The sequence below is a fragment of the Mandrillus leucophaeus genome, unplaced genomic scaffold, assembly GCF_000951045.1.
Source record: "Mandrillus leucophaeus isolate KB7577 unplaced genomic scaffold, Mleu.le_1.0 Scaffold22, whole genome shotgun sequence".
NCBI lineage: Eukaryota > Metazoa > Chordata > Mammalia > Primates > Cercopithecidae > Mandrillus > Mandrillus leucophaeus.
This window is the reverse complement of record NW_012102254.1, coordinates 5,841,068-5,859,113: the sequence shown is the minus strand read 5'-3', so window position 1 is coordinate 5,859,113 and position 18,046 is coordinate 5,841,068. Positions and strand designations below refer to the sequence as shown.

Genomic DNA, 18,046 nt, shown 5'->3' with positions numbered 1-18,046 from the left:
TGCCAGGAATCAGACCCAGATTGTGTATCTCTGTGCTCTACTGGGGACTGATGTGCTGGGATGAGTTTAATAGGCAGTGTGACTTCCTATTACTGGGACGGAGGATTTCTGATACTCTTCAAGTCAAAGCTGAGATATGCCCCTCTTTTCAGAATAGTTAGGACAGCCTAGGAAATGAGCACCCAGATGCTTCTTGGGCAAAGTTTGCTTGCCAGTCCTGTTTGAGTTTGGGAATCATTGCTGCCACTGGGTCCAGGTTGGGTGGGCTGGGGAATCTTACTGAGAGTGACCACCTCTGTCTTCCCCTCAGGTGTCTTCTGCTGTGGGCCATCGCCACTGACCGCCATCCGCAAAGGTGACATCTTTATTGTCTATGACACCAGATTCGTCTTCTCAGAAGTGAATGGTGACAGGCTCATCTGGTTGGTGAAGATGGTGAATGGGCAGGAGGAGTTACACGTAATTTCAATGGAGACCACAAGCATCGGGAAAAACATCAGCACCAAGGCAGTGGGCCAAGACAGGCGGAGAGATATCACCTACGAGTACAAGTATCCAGAAGGTGGCCAGCATCACAGGGCTCCTTCTAACTCAGCCCCTGAGTCACTCAGACCATGAAAATACTCAAGATTGGGGGTGGGCCTGGGCAACATGGTGAAACCCTGTCCCTACCAAAAAAAAAAAAAAAAAAAATTAGCCGGGTATGGTGGCATGTGCCTTTGGTCCCAGCTACTCAGGAGGCTAAGGTGGGAGGACTGCTTGAGCCAGGGAGGTTGAGGTTGCAGTGAGCTATGACCATGCCATTGCACTCCAGCCTGGGTGACAGAACAAGACCCTGTCTCAAACAAACAAACAACAAAAAAACACAAATCCTAATTGAGGCCTTTGCATTGTTTGACCAGCTCATTCACCTTGCTAAGACTGTCCGTGCTCCCCAGTGCCCAGGAGATTAGACATCTTCTCAGCCTGGCTTTCTGGCCCCTGCAGAGCTGGCCTCTGGCTCCCTTCCTGAGCTCAAGTTCATCCCCTAGCCATGCTGCCTGCTGTTCCCTGAAAAGGCTGGCTACTTTCACCCCTGGCCAAACCTCTGCTTATGCTTTCCCCACCTGAACTGTCTCCTTTGCAATCTCTACTATCCACAGGCTCATACGCTGCCTCTGTTCTTGATGTGCCTCAATCTTACAGATTTGTATTTCCCCTGTGGCCCATTGGCTGTGGTTCCTGTACCACGTGGTAAGGAAAGGAAGACAACTCCATACAGCATCCTCAAAGGGTGCAAGAGTCCAGACAGGGGCAAACTGAAGATGGGATGTGATTAAGAGGAAGGCAGGAAATCATAAGGACTCATAGATGAGGGAGTAATTTGCTGTGCTATGGGATGGCAGATGGTACCCATGCAACTGGGGCTTTTCCCACCCTCCATTGCAGTACAGTTACAAGCAGGTCAGTTTGGACCCCTGGGTTGATTGTGAGCTTGCATAAAACCTTGCACAAGGTAGGCCTGCAATAAATATTTCTTCCATATAAATGGGGCAAGTGATGGCTACCAAGGCAGCTCAGGACAAACTGGAGATCTCCACTTTGATGTCTCTTTGTGTTCAGAGTGGATGTGGATGGAGAGCTTTGTAAATAAGCTCAGAAATTCCTGTCTTACAGCTGCTATATCTGAGATAAAATCTTATCCTCAGGGTTGTGTTGAAAATGAGCAAACTTGATTAAAAGCAATTAGGTCAGGAGTTGGTTTTTTTTTTTTTTTTTTGGCAGGGTGACAGAAGTTCAGAGAGGGAGGGATATGATAGAGAGGGAGACCAGTAGTATCTGTCAACTGCTACACTTGATGGTGTCCCTCAGGTCTCTGAGGCTCTGTTCTCTTTTCCTCATTGTTTTTCCTTTCTGTCTCTCAGACTAGATAATCTTATGACCTGTCTTCAAGTTTGCTGATTTTCCTGCAAGCTCTAATCTGCTATTATTGTACTTTTCAACTCCAGAATTTATATTTGGTTCTTTTTTAAAAATAATTTTAATCTCTCTCGATATTCTGTATTTGGCAAGCCATTTGTTCTCACGCCTTTTTTTAGTTCTTTGAATACATTTAAAGTAACTAATTTAAAGTCTTTGTCTAGTAGGTTCAATGTCAGGGCTTCCTTAGGGGCAGTTTTTATTGACTGTTTCCATGTTCCTCCCCTCCAACCCCCGCACCGCCATATATGGCCTATGCTTTGTATGTTTTGTAATTTTTGGTTAAAAATTGGACATTTTAAAAAACATAATATGGCAACTCTAGAAATCAGATCCTGTCCCCCGTCCCAGGGTTGCTTTTGTTGTTGCTATTTGTTTAATGACTTCTGTGATGTAATTCCAGAAAGTCTGTAATCTTTCTTGTCCATGACCACTGAATTCTCTGCTCAGTTTGCTGAATTGTCAGCTAATGATTGGATGGATATTGCTTTAAATTCCTTGAATCATTAAGACTCCTAGCCTTTGGCAAGGGGCTCTGTGTACAAGTTGGGGTACATTTCATTGCTCTGGCAGGCAATTTATAATTCTGCCTTCACTTCTTGCTTGGGCAGAGCCTCAAGGTCAGTTAGAGGTGAGAGCTTAGAGCCTTATCAGATCTTTCTCAGACGGTCTAGATTTCCAGGATTCTGTCTGAGCTTTCCAAAGCCCCTATGGACATTTCGTTCCTCAGCTTTTCCTTTTAAGATTTTTGGTTGGCTTCTTTTCCCCTCAACTCCCTTCTTTTCCTTGTTGCCTTAGGAAACTGCAATTGTAAACAATTGCTGTAGGTTGGTTGTTTGTCTTAACAAATGCTCCAGGGAAAAGGCTGTTGGTAACGAGGGAGCTCTGAGTCAGGTCAATGAAGACAAACTCTGTGAATGAGGGTTTCCAGGGAATCGCCCTTAGGTGAATTAACAACAATTCTCTGGTAGTGGAGCTTTTAGGGAACTCCAAAACCATTCTGTCCCCTCCGGAGGTGGCTAGGCTGCTGGTTTTCACTGTGATTTGGTGCTGTTGGTTTTTGAGTCTACTGTGGAGCTGGAGAGAAGGGGAGATGGGAATCAGAATGCCACAAAACTATTCTTACTGAGATTGTGCTGTTTTACTTGAATAAATGCTCCTTAGATTATTATAAGCCTTTAGCTAATGTCAAGAGTTCTGACAAAATTGATTTGATAATTTTTGCCAATGTTCTCATTGCTTTTATGGAAAAGCAGATTTTTGGAGGTCTTTATTCTGCCATTCCCACTGATGTCAGAATGTGCTATTGCTTAGGAATGGGGATTTGAATGCTTCTCTCTGTGAATCTATAGCTCAGGAATGTCTCTGGAGTCCTGGCCATGCAGATGGGCTCCTTCTGCCACAGGGGTGGTTGGGACATTTGGCCCTTGAAGGAGCACCCAAAGGAAGCTGTCTTTGTGTCTCTTTCAGGCTCCCCTGAGGAGAGGCAGGTCATGGATCATGCCTTCCTCCTTCTCAGTTCTGAGAGGGAGCACAGACGACCTGTAAAAGAGAACTTTCTTCACATGTCGGTACAGTCAGATGATGCGCTGCTGGGAAACCCTATTAATTTCACCGTGATTCTCAAAAGGAAGACTGCTGCCCTACAGAATGTCAACATCTCGGGCTCCTTTGAACTACAGTTGTACACCGGCAAGAAGGTGGCAAAACTGTGTGACCTCAATAAGACCTCACAGATCCAAGGTCAAGGTACCAGAACCAGGGGGAGGAGAGGCCTCAAGTGAGCTCAGGGTCCCCACAATCTGAAATCCCTCTTCTCCTCTGTGGACAACTTCCATACGTTAACAAATTTTTGTGTGTGAGTTAACACAAACAAACATTTATTGAAAACCTACCCCTTGGTAGTCACAAGAAAGCCAGGCACAGAGGAAAAGTGGGCCAATAGACCACTGGACTAGGAGCCGGGGTCTATTGTAGAGCTATAAATTAGGGGTGCTGAAAGTGTCATGAGAAGTCTTCTGTGGTGGCAGAAATTTTAATCTCAGATGCCCAATCAAATCAATGATCATGAGTGCCCAGGGCACAGTGTTGGGAACAAGTGGGATGTCCTGATGACAATGGGTAATGTCTGTCATGCACTCAGGATGGAAGCTTGGAGAAATTGGCCAATTATTATTCCATCTTGAGCCCAACGTCTTGTTTTCTAAAGAGAGTATGGGACATGTCCCAGGTTATCCAGTTCAATTCATACAAAGTTAATCTAATTCTGTGCTTGATGAGGAAAACTCATGGGGCCTATGATGAATGACCTCTCCCCTCCACCCTGACTCTTTGGCAGTATCAGAAGTGACTCTGACCTTGGACTCCAAGACCTACATCAACAGCCTGGCTATATTAGATGATGAGCCAGTTATCAGAGGTTTCATCATTGCGGAAATTGTGGAGTCTAAAGAAATCATGGCCTCTGAAGTATTCGTGTCTTTCCAGTACCCTGAGTTCTCTGTAGAGGTGAGATTCCTGCAGGCCATAAAGGGCTCCTCCTGCCTGGAAGTTGGCCATGGAGTGTGACGGGGTCCTTAAGAACCCTGAGGGTCCTTGGTTGGCTCATGCATATCTTCTCTCCCCATCTCTCCTCCCCACCCTACTACAGTTGCCTAACACAGGCAGAGTTGGCCAGCTACTTGTCTGCAATTGTATCTTCAGGAATACTCTGGCCATCCCTTTGACTGACGTTAAGTTCTCTTTGGAAAGCCTAGGCATCTCCTCACTACAGACCTCTGAACATGGGTGAGTCTGCCTGAGGTATTCTTACAAACAGAAATATACTTCTGGACATATATCTTGCACATGTGTGCATATTCTTGAGATGTGAATTTCCAGTGTGGGGTCATAGGGTCAAAACGTAGATACATTTTGCTAGTGCCAAATTACTTTCAGAAAAGATTGCATCAATTTATGCTCTATCAACAGATCTTTTTGATTCTTGCCAATCTAGTGGTTAAGTAATCTCATTGCTTTACTTTGCATCTCTGATTATTTGTGAGGCTGAGTATTTCTTACATTAATTGACTCTCTCCTGTGAATAGACTGTTCCTAACTTTTGTCCATTTTTCTACTGAGTCGTTTATTTTTTCATATTAGTATGGAGTCTTTACACAGTAAAGAGTGTTATGTGCTGTGAATTGTTTATAGCAGTTTGTATTTAAATTTTTAAATTTAATTTTTAATTTATTTATTTTGAGACAGAGTCTCACTTTGTCACCCAGGCTGGAGTGCAGTTACAGGATCTCAGCTCACTGCAACCTCCATCTGTCCCCAGGTTCAAGTGATTCTCTTGCCTTGGCCTCCTGAGTAGCTGGGATTACAGGCATGCGCCACCACACCTGGCTAATTTTTGTATTTTTAGTACAGATGGGGTTTTCCCATATTGGCCAGCCTGGTCTTGAACTCCTGACCTCAGGTGATCTGCCCACCTTGGCCTCCCAAAGTGCTGGGATTACAGGCATGGGCCATCATGCCTGGCCAAAGTTTGTATTTTTTTAAACACTAAGATGTCTTTCACCATTAGAACTTTTAAATTTTAATGTAGTCAAATTTTTCAATCTTTTCCCTTACGGATACTGAATTTCTTTTTTTTTTTTGAGATGGAGTCTGGCTCTGTCGCCCAGGCTGGAGTGCAGTGGCCGGATCTCAGCTCACTGCAAGCTCCGCCTCCCGGGTTCACGCCATTCTCCTGCCTCAGCCTCCCGAGTAGCTGAGCCCGCCACCTTGCCCGGCTAGTTTTTTTTTGTATTTTTTAGTAGAGACAGGGTTTCACCGTGTTCGCCAGGATGGTCTTGATCTCCTGACCTCGTGATCCGCCCGTCTCGGCCTCCCAAAGTGCTGGGATTACAGGCTTGAGCCACTGCGCCCGGCCTGGATACTGAATTTCATGTCATCCTAGGTGCATAGAAATTTTCTCTTATGCTTTCTCTAGAATTTCCAGCTTTATTTACACAATTAGGTATTTATCTGGAATTTTTTTTGGGTGTGGTGTGATGTGGAGCTCCAACTTTGTGTATGGTTTTCCTAGTACTTTGTAGCACTGCCTTTATTAGGCTGTAAATTCCCATATATATCTGGGTCTCTGGACTCTTTAATTTGCTATTTCATTTGTCTTCTTCTACTATAACATCATACCACTTAAATTATTATAGTCCTAAAATAATTTTATATGATTATCATATCTACGTATTGATATGCATTAGGCAAATCCCCACCCCCCACATTTTTGTCTATAGAACTTTTAGAATCATCTTGTCATATAGTTTAAAAACACTTGGGATTTAAGTTGATACTGCATTGAATTTACCTATTTATTTGGGGGAGAATTGTGCCAAAGGACAATATTGTGTCTTACCATCTAGGAATATGAGATTTTCCCATTTTTTCCAAATCTTTTTAATCACCTTTAGAAAAGCAATATTGTTTTCTTTATATACCACGTGCACGTTCTTAGTTGGGTTAATTCCAAGATGCATCAGTATTATAGCTTTTATGAATGGAATATTTCTCATTATATTTTCTAATCGTTTGCTGGACTATATGGAAATTGATTTTTGGCATGCTGATATATCCAGCAAAAACCTTTACTGAACTCTAATATTTTGTTTCTGAGAGGTTTCTGATGGTCTCTTTCTTACAGGATGTCTGAATCTTCCAAGTAAAAACCAGTAGGCTCCTATTTTCCTTAGATCAGGATTTATCACATTTTAACATGCACACAAATTACCTGGGGAGTATTGTTACAGTGTAGATTCTGATTCAGTAGGTTTAGGGTGGAGCCTCAGATTCTGTGTTTCCTACAAGCTCCCGGGTGATGCTAGTATTGCTGAGCCCCAGAACACACTTTAAGTAGTGAGGGGTTAGACAATTCCTTTCATGTGGATTCAACATAAGATACATGTTCCTCTTAGATTTCATGTAATAGATAACTGTTGCTAACACCCGTGAAACAAGAACATCTGTAGTAAAGTCAGTCAAGACTCCAGGGAAGGTTTGTGAAATGTCAGAGTTGGAAGAGCTTCTGGAAACCAGCTGGTTCAACCATCTTGCTTTACATCTGAGAAAACTGATAGCAGCACCCAGGGTGTAGGTCCTGCTATAGAACTTTTAGAATCATCTTGTCATATAGTTTAAAAACAGTTGGGATTTAAATTGATACTGCATTGAATTTACTTATTTATTTGGGGGAGAATTGTGCCAAATGACAATATTGTGTCTTACCATCTAGGAATGTGCCATGCCCTGGAATGGCCAGGGCTTTTCAAAGAGGCTGAGCTAAGGCTCGGCTTTCTGGCTTCTCACCCAACTCATCTTCTTCCTCTTCCCGTAACATCCTTGGCTGATTGTATGTCCGTATGTCTTTGAATTTTCCAGGACGGTGCAGCCTGGTGAGACCATCCAATCCCAAATCAAATGCATCCCAATAAAAACTGGACCCAAGAAATTTATCATCAAGTTAAGTTCCAAACAAGTGAAAGAGATTAACGCTCAGAAGATTGTTCTCATCACCAAGTAGCCTTGTCTGATGCTGTGGAGCCTTAGTTGAGATTTCAGCATTTCCTACTTTGTGCTTAGCTTTCAGATTATGGATGATTAAATTTGATGACTTTTATGAGGGCAGATTCAAGAGCAGGAGGTCAGAAAGGCCAACACAACCATAAGCAGCCAGACCCACAAGGCCAGGTCCTGTGCTATCACACAGCTATAAACACCAGCCTAGGCCACAGAATCCCATCCCTTTCCTGAGTCATGGCCTCAAAAATCAGGGCCACCATTGTCTCAATTCAAATCCATAGACTTCAAAGCCACAGATTCTCTCCCTGGAGCAGCAGGCTATGGGCATGGGAGTGGTTAGAGAATCCCCAGTAGCTGCCACCCGCTGGCACCCCGTGAGAAGCTGCCATATTTTCAGGCCATGGGTTTGCAGGCCCTGAAAGCACCTGTCAACTGGAGTGCTCTCTCAGCACTGGGGTGGGCCTGCTAGAAGTGCATTCTCCTCCTCTTGCCTCCATTGTCCTCTCTCTATCCCTGAAATCCAGGAAGTCCCTCTCCTGGTGCTCCAAGCAGTTTGAAGCCCAATCTGCAAGGACATTTCTCAAGGGCCACGTGGTTTTGCAGACACCTCTGTCCTCAGGCCTGAACTCACTATAGAAACCCATGTCAGCAAACAGTGACCAGCAAATCCTCTTCCCTTATTCGAACTGCTGCCCCTCAGGAGACTCCAGGGGACAGGCATTGCTTCCTCCCTGGTGTGAACTCTTTGGTATTCCATCCGCCATCCTGGCAACTCAAGGCTGCTTCTGTTAACTGCAGCCTGCTCCTTCTTGTTCTGCCCTCCAGAGATTTGCTCAAATGATCAATATGCTTTAAATTAAACTGCTTCAAGAAAACTCTGTGGTCCCTGAGTCCTTTTTCCTTTACGCCAATAAGCTTCTTAAAGTATCCTGTGCTGGGGGTTTATTTTATGTGGTCACTGGGGAGCCGTGGAATCCCCAGGCAAAGGTGCTCCGAGGAGTTGGCTTTTTTTTTTTTTTTTTTTTTTTTGAGATGGAGTCTCGCTCTATCGCCCAGGCTGGAGTGCAGTGGCCGGATCTCAGCTCACTGCAAGCTCCGCCTCCTGGGTTCATGCCATTCTCCCGCCTCAGCCTCCCGAGTAGCTGGGACTACAGGCGCCCGCCACCACGCCCGGCTAGTTTTTTGTATTTTTTTTTAGTAGAGACGGGGTTTCACCGTGTTAGCCAGGATGGTCTCGATCTCCTGACCTCGTGATCCGCCCGCCTCGGCCTCCCAAAGTGCTGGGATTACAGGCGTGAGCCACCACGCCCGGCCGGAGTTGGCTTCTTTATTGTCTGTTCAGTACATCCAACCCCTCTCTCAAAGGTTGTCACCCCAACTGGATACACACCCTGGCAGAGGCACATGCGTAGCTTGAATGAGGGTTATTTTGTGTCTAACTCACAGGACAGTCATGGGTGGGATACCTGTCATCCTCTGCCTTTCCAGCTGCCCAAGTGAAAAAAACCTCAATCCTGGTCACCCTTGCCCCAGTTGCCCACCTCCCTGGCATACAGTAGGTGTTCAATAAATGTTTATTGAAGGAAAGGTGATTGTTCCTTCTGCTGGAAATACCACAAGGGTGGTGACACAAACAGAAGGGTTTGGTCAGTCACTCCACAGCACAGTGTCCGATCCCAAGAGGTGATAAAGCCTGGCATGGCCACCGTGTTGTGCCGTATGACACTGGTCTCCCATACTGGGAATGGAAGAAAAGTAGCTTTCCTAGAGGTGCCTTTAGGGTGACCCATGAGGAAGGACACTACCCAAGGGTTTGGGCTGGGATCTCTTAATTAAAACAGGAGACTCTAGTCACTGAGGGTGAGCAAAGAGCTTTTTACTCAAAGAAAGAGGCAAATTGCACCCACTCTCTCTCCCTGTAAGATCTCATCGGGTTTTGACATCAGTTGCAATGCTTTCAGTTTGAGGCTAAGCAGAATGTTATGCTGTGAACGGTCACCACAGACAGACCAGTGTCGCTGGTATAGGGAGGCGAGGCTCAGGGTTGGACAGGTTAATTACCTACATAACCCTGGCTGTGGCCCAGCCCAGCACCTTCCAGAACAGGGACTGACATGGCTGAGGTCTACCTTGGAGATGGGGTGAGTGATGAGGGGAGGCAGGGTCCGCCTCTGTGCAGGTAAAATGCCCCCTCACCCCAGCCTTCCTTTCCAGAGCGACCAATCTGAAAACACTTTGGCTTTGGGGCTGCTGTGTACCTCTGCTTTCAGGCCAAGCTGGATCCCTAGAAGAGGAGTTTGAAGCCCAATGTGCAAGGACATTTCTCAAGGGCCATGTGGTTTTGCAGATACCCCTGTCCTCAGGCCTGAACTCACCATAAACACCCATGTCAGCAGTGACCAGCAAATCCTCTTTGCTTATTCGAACTGCTGCCCCTTAGGAGACTCCAGCGGGCAGGCATTGCTTCCTCCTTGGTGTGAACTCTTTGGTATTCCATCCACCACCCTGGCAGCCCAGAGATGCTTCTGAGTTAGGACAACAAATAGGGGGGCCCTATAGTCAGAGCAGCTCTTACCCAAAGTGGTGAGCGTCGACTTCCTGTCCAGATTGCAAGTTAACGGCCTTCACAGCTGACTCAGGCTCCTATGTTGTTATTAATAAATATTAAAGCTGATAAGGACCAAGAAAGTGGGCCTGCAGCCTGACTGTGGGAGGCCCAATGTCTTTCTGGTTGCTCTGTTAATGTTAGAATCCCCCGTCACCCCTCTTGTGGGTCATACTTGGAGAGCTCTGAGCAAGGATTAGGGCAGAGGTGACTTTGTGAACATTGGGCCTTTTGAGCAATTAACCCCAGGCCCTTGTGGGTCATCAGTTGTAGAGAGACGGTCTCTGGCAGGATCGCCACCCTTCACAGAGTGTCCAAGGATGCTGTCCAAGAACCAGGCTGCTGCTTGGCTCTTTTCTTTCTCATAGTCGCCAGTTTCCTTTCTCAGTGTCCTGAGACTGCACCTCCAAACACTGACCTTCTTCTCCTCTGAACTGGAGCCACAGGCCACTTGGGGCCAGGACTCATGCCCTTTTGCCTGGAGCTGGAAGGGGGACCCTGACACTGAGGCCTTGCAGGGGCATGCTCTGCTGAGTGCCTATGCCCCTGCCAATCCTGACGCCAGTAGATGCTGGGGAAATGGCCCAAAGAGAGGAACAAAGGCTCGTGGAGGGAGTGGGTGGTGAATCCACTTCTTATACCAAACGGGGATAAGAACTCTTCTGTTGGGCTTTGTGCAGAAGATGCTGCTTCAGCAACCACTGGAATGGGGTTTAGGAGCACCAGAATGCTGCTCAGACCTTCAGAAGTGGTCACAGACACCCTAGGCTTCAAATGGGGTGAATAGAGGGCAGACTCATCCTGGTAGGGTGTGTGTGTCTGTCTTCCTGATTCATCTGATTCATCAGTCAGCAGGCCCTGGCCATCACCCATCTTTTCAGAGACAAGATGGGCACCAATTTGGGAGAACTGGCCTCAAACACACAGGCAGGGTTTATGGTTAGTTCTACCTACGTGTGTTATTAGACTTCCTCCAAGAGGTAACGTTCAATTAAGTTCTCATGGGAGTGGTTAGAGAGTCCTCAGTAGCTCTAAAGACGTCCTTCCCGTACCCACACCTGTGAATGGCTAGATACGTAGCCATAGGCAGGACAGCCCCCAGCTGTCTTGCTCAGTGAAGACTCTGGTGTCTGTGGAATGGGGGCTCATTTTCGGCTCTACTGTTATAACTCTGGCTCTGTCTGTGCTGGCCATGTCCTGCACATGTGTATTTAGAGCTTAATGCGGGGTCCTCTTTGAACCATGCCTGGCCCTTGCAGGTAGATGTGGCAGCCACCTCTACCTCCTAATTTCAGCAGGCAGCAGGGGAAAGCCCTTTCCAGGGAGTGGCTGGCAGCTCTGCAGTCTTTTCAGGCTAGTCTCCCCTGATGTCAGTGTCCCAACCCAGGTCACCAAAGCCAGCCCTGCCCAGTCCTTCTGTCACAATCTTAATTCTCAAAGCCAGGAGCCAAGGCCCCAGCCCTCCCAAGAGAAGACAGAAATCCCAGGGAAAGCCAAAGGCAAGCTCTTTTCTGCCCCTGGGCTGCCCTGTTCAAAAGCTCCCTTTGCTGGGCTGAGAATGTAAAAGCCGCCCAGTCTTGGAGAACGGTTCTTGACGAGCCCTCTCAGTGCAGACTCTTCTTAGATGAACTCTGAGAAAGCCCCCAACCTCCTCTGATGTCCCCAGCCTACTCCCGACCCCCAGACCTGGCCCAACATGGAGAGATGAAGGAGGGGTTACAGGGAATGGCAAGGCCAAGCGAGTGGCTCAGGGAAGTGCTGGGGGTGCTGGGAGCGCAACATGCCCATGAGCCCCGTTATCCAAAACCCCAGGACGAAGGTTGACAGTACTTTTTAGTGTTTGCTTCTCTCCCCACAGCAGCATCTATTCATCTGTCACCTCCACAGAGTCCTCGTCCTTTGTCTCCTCTGATGGATCCTCCATTGTTTCGGTGTCTGACAGCGATGTCACCTGCCGCACCATGTCTTTGTCACTGGGGATCTCTGGCTGACACGGTCTGGAGAAGGGGTTGAACCAGTTCAGGGAGAAGTCCCCACCAAAGGTCTCCTTTACTGACTGCCAGCTCCCCGTGCGCTCCCTGGGCTGGTTCTTTCGTTTGAGGCGCTCGATGCCCTGGAGGGAGAAGGGGATGAAGAGCATCAGCGTCAGCGTGTTGCTGGGCTGTGCAGCTCATGTACACACCCCCAGCTATGGCCCAGCAGTGGCGGGGTCCAGGGCGTGGGTAAGATGGGGTCTGAGAGGGCAGCCTGTTGTGGCCCAGCTCAGCCCCGGGAGGTGCCTCGGAGGACTTCTGGGGCGTGGGTAGACAGCAGCGTGGAGGAACACAGCAAGCAGGGTCTGCCTGGCGGACTGACGTGTTCTCCACCCAACACCCAGCCCTCCCCTTCTTTCCTTCCACAAATGCAACGCCAGATGATGGGCAGGGGCCAGGCTGATGAGTGGCTGAGGCATAAGGGGGACCACGCATCCTCTGAGGCCGCTACAAACTGGTGACCCCCTCCTAAATATTTTTGGCCACTCCCACCAGGGTAGATAGGGGCAGCAAATACAGCAGAAGGATGATGGGGTTAAGGAGAGAGGGCAGGACACAAATAGCATGCGAGGTGAAGAAGTGGGTGCTCATACAGCTAGTGCCAACATGCAGTAGGCAGCCGGAGGGCACCCAGGACCACTGTGGGGAGGTAAGGTTGTGCTCAGGCCTGCTCATGCAGCAGATGCACCCTGCAGCCTCTTCCAAGCTGTCAACTCACCTGCCTCTGGGTGTCAGCTGCAACTCAGCCACCAGGCCACAGAAAGGGTGTTGGGGTGGGGAGATGCCCAGAGGAGGTAAAGACATGGCCAGGCCAGCTCTCCAGGCCCACAACACCCTGCACAGAGGCTTTTGACCCTCCAGTGGGGGCACTGCTTTCTCCATCTCTTCTGGAAGCCAAGGGAATTTGCTGTGGGTTTGCCGGGCTTGGGCACTGCTCATTCACATGACTCAAGAAAGATCTCTGTGTATCTAGTTCTAGGTTTTCTCTTCCACACAAGATCGTTACACAACTGGCACAATCCTTTGTTATGCAGAAAGAGAAACTGAGGCAAACACACAGTCTGGGATCTGATGGTACCCTAGGCCAATTCTTCTCCAGCACTTTTTCTTCCCACACCATCTCAGAGATTTATGATTCTTGACTTTTGAATAAATTCTAAGTTAAAAAAATCGGATCCCAAAAGTATATCCTCATAAGATACTATCAATTACAAAGGGAAAAACAGTACCTTAATAGTAGGGAAGAAACAATGCGGGTACCACGTTCACCCAATGATCAAAGTTAACATCACAATAATAATGAAACGTATCAACACCATGTGCCTCCTGATACGGTGCAACGAGGACACATTGCTTCAGCAGTGCTCCTGTCCCAAATGCTTAACCTCAATCTAATCATGAGAAAAACATCAAAAACACAATCTGAAGGACAGCCTAAAGAATACCTGCCCTACGTCTTCAAAAGGGTCAAAGACTGATGAAAAGATTTTGGAACCAGATAGACCTGGTGGTACAAAACACTGTGAATGCATTAAATGTACACTCTAAAATGGCTAATTTTGTTACAGAAATTTCACCTCAATTTTTAAAAAGGGTTAAGGTCATGAAAGACAAAGGAAGACTGAGGAACTGTCACAAACTGGAGGAGATTTGCAAATGATGCAGTGTGGGATCCTGGAACAGAAAAGGGTGTTAATGGGACAATAGGAGAAATGTGAATAAGGTACATACATTAGTTAAGGGTATGGTGTTGTCAATGTCCAGGGTTTTATATTTGTGTTATGGTTGTATAAAATATTCACCTTTGGTGAGACTGATTGAAGGGTACATGGGAACTCTTTGTACTGCTTTTGTCACATTTTTCTAAGTCTGAAGTTATTTCACAAAAAGTTTAAAAATGATCAATAATCAGACAAAGATTTATGCAATACAAACTTGAACACTGAATTATAATGCAAAGCTGGAAATGAGAAATGCCCAATGATGGTTAAGCAAACGATTCTATAACACTATGCATCTAGAAAAGATGGTTTAATATAGTTTTACATGACATTAGAACATTTGTGTGGTTACTGTTGGGGATGGAATTCTAGATGATTTGTATTTATTTCTGTAGACTTCTCACATAGTCCAAGTTTTACCAATGAGCCAATGTTACTTTTATAATCAGAACAAAAACAGCTGTTTCAGAAAATGGATCTTGTTAACACAAGTCTAGAGGGACCTTCATGTGGGTCATGAGCACGGGATGCCATGCTGCTTCCTGACTGGCCCCTTGCCAGGCCTCCCTTCTTGGCACAGAAGCAGTGACCAGCTGAGATGATTTGCTCTGGGCCTTCTGCATTCCCTTCCTGGGTGATCATCTGCAGCCTGTCGAGAAAGAGGCTTTAACTTGATAGCACAAGAGCTGGGACATCACCATATGGCAGATCCAGCTACAGAGGAGACACCCAGAAATGACAGATTGGCTGCATCCATACTGACTTGGACTCAAAGCCATGACCATAGGTTTTTATAGCCTCCTTGTGAGGAGGTGGGTATGAGTATTAATGATTGGCAGATGGGGAAGAAACAGAAGTTCCAAGAGGCCATGACAGTGGCCAAGGCTCATCTAGCTTGTTATGTATCAGAACTGGGACCAGAAGTAGTGTTGTTTTTTCTGCCCAACATGTTTCCAGCTCTACTGCAAATCACCACTGTGCCGAGGCTGAGCTCAGAGAGAAGAGGAATGAAGCCAAGAGCCCACAGGATGATTATTTGGCATTCATGTGGCATGCTCCCAGATAGGCACTCTTGGATTATACTCAACCTCCTCACCAAGCTCATAAAAGTATTCCAGACAGAGCCTGGCCTGTCTACCAGAGGTCTGCAGCAGTAAAGTGGAACGTTCAGGGAGTGTTGACTTTTGAGTCCGGAAAGAAAATATTGCAAACAAATCTGATGTATAAAAATGGGCTGAGGGCTGCTTTTTCCTGGTAGGACTCAATTTTGAGTTTTATGTGGATTTAAAGGGATCCTGCAGGCAAAGTTCTTAAACTTGAGGTTTGCAGTGGAGCAGTAATACTAGCTTCAGACTCAAGAGAACAAACAAAAATTGTTGATGCCTGGAAGGGGGTCATAGTCGACACCAGCAGCTCTTGCAAAGGGTGTGTGACGGGCCTTTTGGCTCAGGTCAGCCTGGGTGACACATGAGCTGTGATCTGTGAACAAACTCACCAACACTCCAAAATGAATGTATTAGGACTAAGGCCTCCGAGGAAGGAAGAGTCTGTGCAGACTCAGCTGAGCCCCACAGAGAGAGAACAGGCTGTTCCCTGCTCCCTGTATCATCAGATGTAGAAAGCCAGAGCCTCAGGAAGCAGCCTATGCAAATGTGTCTCTTCATAGCTGGGCAGATAGCACTGTCTCTCCTCATTAGAGATTTTTTTTTTTTTTTTTTTTTTGAGACGGAGTCTCGCTCTGTCGCCCAGGCTGGAGCGCAGTGGCCGGATCTCAGCTCACTGCAAGCTCCGCCTCCCGGGTTTACGCCATTCTCCTGCCTCAGCCTCCCGAGTAGCTGGGACTACAGGCACCCGCCACCTCGCCCGGCTAGTTTTTTTTTGTATTTTTTAGTAGAGACGGGGTTTCACCGTGTTCGCCAGGATGGTTTCGATCTCCTGACCTCGTGATCCGCCTGTCTCCGCCTCCCAAAGTGCTGGGATTACAGGCTTGAGCCACCGTGCCCGGCCAGAGATCTCATACCTCTATATTGTAACCCACAAGAGGAAACATTTTTCTGTTGCATTCCAGAACACATACACACACAATCCTCTAAGCTTCATAAAACAATACTTACCCTGCAATATGTAATGCATTAAACATTTTTCTTGAAAAACATGCTGATTGCAAACCATGAATGGTTGTGACTGATGATTTGAAAAGCACAGCTCTAACACAGCTAACACTTATAAAGCCATACCAGGGCCAGACACTATACATTCCCATTCATCACCCTCATGTAATCCTTCCATTAACTTTGTGATTTAGATTATCATTCCCGTTTTACAGATGAAAAAACCGAGACTTAAAGAAGTTACTGCTCAAGGTCATATTTTGGTAGTCGGTATGGTAATGAGTAGCCAAGCAGAGATTTGAACCGAAGACTGAAGCCAGGACCCAAATATTGGTCACCAGACGATATGGCCTCAGCTGCAGAAATTCAGGGCATCCTTATGTCGGTGTTAGAGCACATGCGGCCCCCAGAAGGCTTTTGGCAAACGTCCCTCTGCAGCGCTTGTCATCACTCCTTGGATCAGCATCATCGGCTCCTCCTGTGTGCCACAACAGAGCGGGATCCCTGGGGGCCGCTCTGCTACGGCAATCACGCTGCTCAAGTCAGCAAGATGTTTTCTTGAGAGGGTGAGAAAAAGAAGGTTCAGGTTGGGAGCACACTGGTCAGTGGCTTGTTTCTCCTTCACCGTGAATTCTGTCTCTTCTGTGAGGTGATCCTAAGTCAGACATGTATTTAAAGAATATAAGAAAAAGCCACATGGGTGTTTAAACCCATATGTGGAAAGCAAAGGTCAGGACGTGTACAGGTCACGTATCTGGGCTGTTACAATGCCCCTGACTCTAGACTGCTCACCGGCCACCACTCCCAGCTGGAGGCCCCTTGGTTCCATGCTTTTCTCTTTCCCTTCCGGGCTGGTTCTTCACCGAAAGGGCCATTGGTCTAGAGATGGGTTCCACTGATGAGGTGCACAAGGAGTGGTGGGCAGGCTAATACTTTGGATTCGCTTCATACAGACTTTCTTTGATGTCTTGGCAGTTGTTTGTTGGGGAGGCCGCAGGTTATAAGGGAAGGCGGTCTCAGTGGCTTCTCAGCGGAGGGAACACGTGCCTGTCTCACCATCAGCACACCCCAACTGCACTACGCTGAGCCCAGCAGCACACAGGACCCATATCACCAGCAGGCATCAGGGACCACCTGAGGGACCCCTGCAAGCTCCAAGTGGATTCTCAAACTTGATAGTCAGAATCACTTTGGAGGTCTGTGAAGACACAGACTGCTGGGCCCCACTGTTTCTGGTTCGGTAGCCTGGGGTGGGGGCCGAGCATGTGCATTTCTAACGAGTTCTCAGGGGATGCTGATGTTGTTGGTGTTGCTGGTCTGGCAACCTCAAGAACACCTTTGAGGAGGATTCTAGCAAAATCTTTCTCTCTTCACATTTCTTTGATATTGAAGGGCACCTTCTAGGTGGGGCCCCTTCCCTCTACTGGCTGGCTCACCCTCTAAACTGAGGCACTGCAAGTCTTGAAGAGAGAGAAATTTAAAACCCATTAGTCTGGCTGAGAAAGCCCAGCCCAGCCCCCTGGAGAGGAGTTTCTGTGTAATGCCAACCTCACATATGTGTTTAAAATGTTTGTTAATTTACCTCACCTAATCGGTTTCTGCATTAGGGGACGGTGGATTTTAACTATTTAAGTGGCCTAGCCAGATGAGCAAAAGCTAATACTTGGGGCTCTTTCAACAAGAAGTACAGGGCTGGGCCCAGTGGTTCACGCCTGTAATCCCAAGACTTGGGAGGCTAAGGCAGGACAATTGCTTGAGGCCAGGCATTTAAGACTGGCTGGGGCAACACAGTGAGACCCTGACTCTATTAAAAAAACAACAAAATTAGCCAGGCATGGTAGTACATGCCTGTAGCCCTGGATACTCAGGAGGCCAAGGCACAAGAATCACTTGAGCCCAGGAGTTCAAGGCTGCAGTGAGCTCTAATTGTGCCACTGCACTCCAGCCTGGGTGACAGAGCAAGACCTTGTCTCTAACAAAAAAGAGGAAGTATTACCAAGCCCATGCAAATATGCATAGATTACAGATTTGCTTGGATCTAAGCCTTTTGCATATTCA

General features: G+C 47.1%; 2 protein-coding genes across 2 annotated transcripts in view; one reads left to right on the top strand and one right to left on the bottom strand.

The window, feature by feature from the left end:
- The window catches only part of TGM4 (transglutaminase 4), a 40,062-nt gene extending 31,669 nt beyond the window's left edge, over positions 1-8,393 (top strand). The window contains exons 10-14 of the mRNA XM_011981108.1: positions 311-562; positions 3,430-3,708; positions 4,298-4,467; positions 4,610-4,746; positions 7,378-8,393. Coding sequence (XP_011836498.1) covers positions 311-562; positions 3,430-3,708; positions 4,298-4,467; positions 4,610-4,746; positions 7,378-7,519 — 980 coding nt within the window. The 3' untranslated portion in view covers positions 7,520-8,393. The remainder of the gene's footprint in view (positions 1-310; positions 563-3,429; positions 3,709-4,297; positions 4,468-4,609; positions 4,747-7,377) is intronic.
- A 980-nt stretch (positions 8,394-9,373) lies between these two features.
- Positions 9,374-18,046, bottom strand: part of ZDHHC3 (zinc finger, DHHC-type containing 3) — a 60,406-nt gene continuing 51,733 nt past the window's right edge. Inside the window, exon 8 of the mRNA XM_011981103.1 lies at positions 9,374-12,236. Within this exon, the coding sequence (XP_011836493.1) occupies positions 11,988-12,236 (249 nt within the window). The 3' untranslated portion in view covers positions 9,374-11,987. The remainder of the gene's footprint in view (positions 12,237-18,046) is intronic.